The sequence below is a fragment of the Cibotium barometz genome, chromosome 22 (assembly GCF_041138505.1).
Source record: "Cibotium barometz isolate CiBa-2024 chromosome 22, ASM4113850v1, whole genome shotgun sequence".
NCBI classification, from domain to species: domain Eukaryota; kingdom Viridiplantae; phylum Streptophyta; class Polypodiopsida; order Cyatheales; family Cibotiaceae; genus Cibotium; species Cibotium barometz.
This window is the reverse complement of record NC_141067.1, coordinates 28,871,303-28,873,708: the sequence shown is the minus strand read 5'-3', so window position 1 is coordinate 28,873,708 and position 2,406 is coordinate 28,871,303. Positions and strand designations below refer to the sequence as shown.

The window sequence follows — 2,406 nt, the reverse complement described above, 5'->3', positions numbered from 1 at the left end:
AATCTAGCAAAGAAAGTAAGTGAAGCATGCTCTAGTCTTCCCCTTTCGCTGGAGGTGCTTGGTAGGCATCTTAGGGTGAGGAAGGAATTTCTGACTTGTTTGAAGGTTAGCTCTGAGGCTCTTAGTAAGCATGAGAAGGAAATGTTTCTAGATGTGGCTTGCTTCTTGATTGGTGAAGACAGGCAGAGTGCCGAATACTTTCGGGAAAGCGATGATTTTTCTCCATCTTTGCACTTGCACTTGTTGTTTTGAAGCTTGTTTCTACAGTACATGAGCGATAAAACACGATCCATGCAATGATGGTTTGGTTTGTGGTTGCAGGGTCTTGATCAAATCCGTGGGCTTGCCACTTCCCAGAAAAACTTGAATGCGAGTTTGCTTTCCCAAATGCGATCTTTACGATTGCTTTTTTTGCATGGAACAGATCTGGAGTGTGATGATGAGGGGCTAAAAGCATTGGAAATAAGGTGGTTGAGATGGGCTCCTTCTAAAGAATTATTAGACCTGGAGTTTCTTACTGTGCTGGAATTCCGGTCCACTAGGTACTTTGAGGTATATAGTCATAATTATTATTTTTTAATGTTTGATTTGATCTTCAAACTTTTGTAATTTCATGAGATCCGACTTTAAAAAGTGAACTATAATTTTACAAGATAGAATTCAATTTAAAAAATCCTTGCTTGCACACTGATGATGAAGCTCCCATCTTCCTTTGAGCAGCTGAAATTTGACAATATTTGCAACTATTAGAAGACTTTGGTCTTTGAAAAGTTGAACTTTGATTCATGTACTTTACAGATGAAACTTCCTTCTTCCTTCGGGCATCTGAAAAAGCTACGGAAGCTTCGCATGGAATATTGCTTTAGGCTGCAGAAAGAGCTATCGGAAGATTTTGGATCTTTTCAAAGTCTAGAAGAGTTTTATGTAGGGGGCTCAGCAATCACCAAGCTTCCTTCTTCCTTCAGGCAGCTGAAAAAGCTATGGAAGCTTGACATGGAACATTGCTTTAGGCTGGAGGAGCTACCGGAAGATTTTTGGTCTCTTGAAAGCCTAGAAGAGTTTTATGCAGAGGGCTCAGCAATCACGAAGTTTCCTTCTTCCTTTTTGGGCAGCTGAAAAAGCTACGGAAGCTTAACATGGATGAGTGCCCTGAGCTGCAGGAGCTACCGGACGATTTTGGGTCTCTTGAAAGTCTAGAAGAGTTTTATGCAGGGGGCTCAGCAATCACGAAGCTTCCTTCTTCCTTCGGGCAGCTGAAAAAGCTACGGAAGCTTGACATGGATGAGTGCTCTGAGCTGCAGGAGCTACCGGAAGATTTTGGGTCTCTTCAAAGTCTAGAAGAGTTTTATGCAAGGGGCTCAGCAATCACGGAGCTTCCTTCTTCCTTCGGGCAGCTGAAAAAGCTACGGAAGCTTTGCATGGGTGAGTGCTCTCAGCTGGAGGAGCTATCGGAAGATTTTGGGTCTCTTGAAAGTCTAGAAGAGTTTTATGCAGGGGGCTTAGCAATCACGAAGCTTCCTTCTTCGTTCTGGCAGCTGAAAAAGCTACAGAAGCTTCGCATGGGTGAGTGCTCTAAGCTGGAGGAGCTACCGGAAGATTTTGGGTCTTTTGAAAGTCGAAGAGTTTTATGCAGGGGGCTCAGCAATCACGAAGCTTCCTTCTTCCTTCGGGCAGCTGAAAAAGCTACGGAAGCTTGACATGGATGAGTGCTCTGAGCTGCAGGAGCTTTTGGGTCTCTTCAAAGCCTAGAAGAGTTTTATGCAAGGGGCGCAGCAAAATCACGAAGCTTCCTTCTTCCTTCAGGCAAACTGAAAAAGCTATGGAAGCTTGACATGGACTTACCACAAGATTTTAGGTCTCTTCAAAGCCTAGAAGAGTTTTATGCAAGGAGCTACCGGAAGATTTGGGTCTAGGAAATGCATGTCTAAGGAGCTATCGGAAGATTTGGGTCTTATAGCGATTTGGGTCTAATCTCTCATCTTGTCATAGTGAATATTATCAGACGTCAATTTCGGGCTAAGCGAAGCGGATAAGCCGGCTAGGAAGTGTGGGCAAAGAAGAAAAGGTAAAAAGATTGGGAATGGAGATCACCATGTGAGCATTTAGGATGGCTTTGATCTAGATATAGTGGAAACCACTTTAATTGAATCTAGTTATGAGGATCTAATTCTCAAAGATTAAAATATCAAAGCAAAAAGAAAAGTGATGTGCCTACTACTCCCAAGGGGATGAGAAGTATCTGAATGTTGAAGAGTGAGAGATTGGAATTGGCTAGGGCCTTGCTTTAGCAGTGCTAAGAGGAAGTGAAAAAATCCAAACAAGCCCAAATAAGGTCTTTTAATATAGTCTCTCCCACACAAGGAAGGATTGTCAGACGGACTTGATGTTGTAGAGCCAGTAAAGGAA

At 42.9% G+C, this 2,406-nt stretch overlaps 1 protein-coding gene across 1 annotated transcript; it reads left to right on the top strand.

The window, feature by feature from the left end:
* The first annotated feature begins 274 nt into the window (after positions 1-274).
* LOC147626509 (uncharacterized) lies at positions 275-1,703 on the top strand. The gene is made up of 2 exons (XM_086816935.1): positions 275-552; positions 799-1,703. Exon 2 carries the CDS (start codon positions 1,137-1,139, stop codon positions 1,695-1,697), a length of 561 nt encoding a protein of 186 aa, XP_086673061.1. The 5' UTR covers positions 275-552; positions 799-1,136; the 3' UTR covers positions 1,698-1,703.
* The last annotated feature ends 703 nt before the right edge of the window (positions 1,704-2,406 follow it).

Excerpts from the sequence above, each read along its gene's own strand:
- LOC147626509 (XM_086816935.1), top strand. The coding sequence starts at position 1,137 with ATGGATGAGTGCCCTGAGCTGCAGGAGCTACCGGACGATTTTGGGTCT.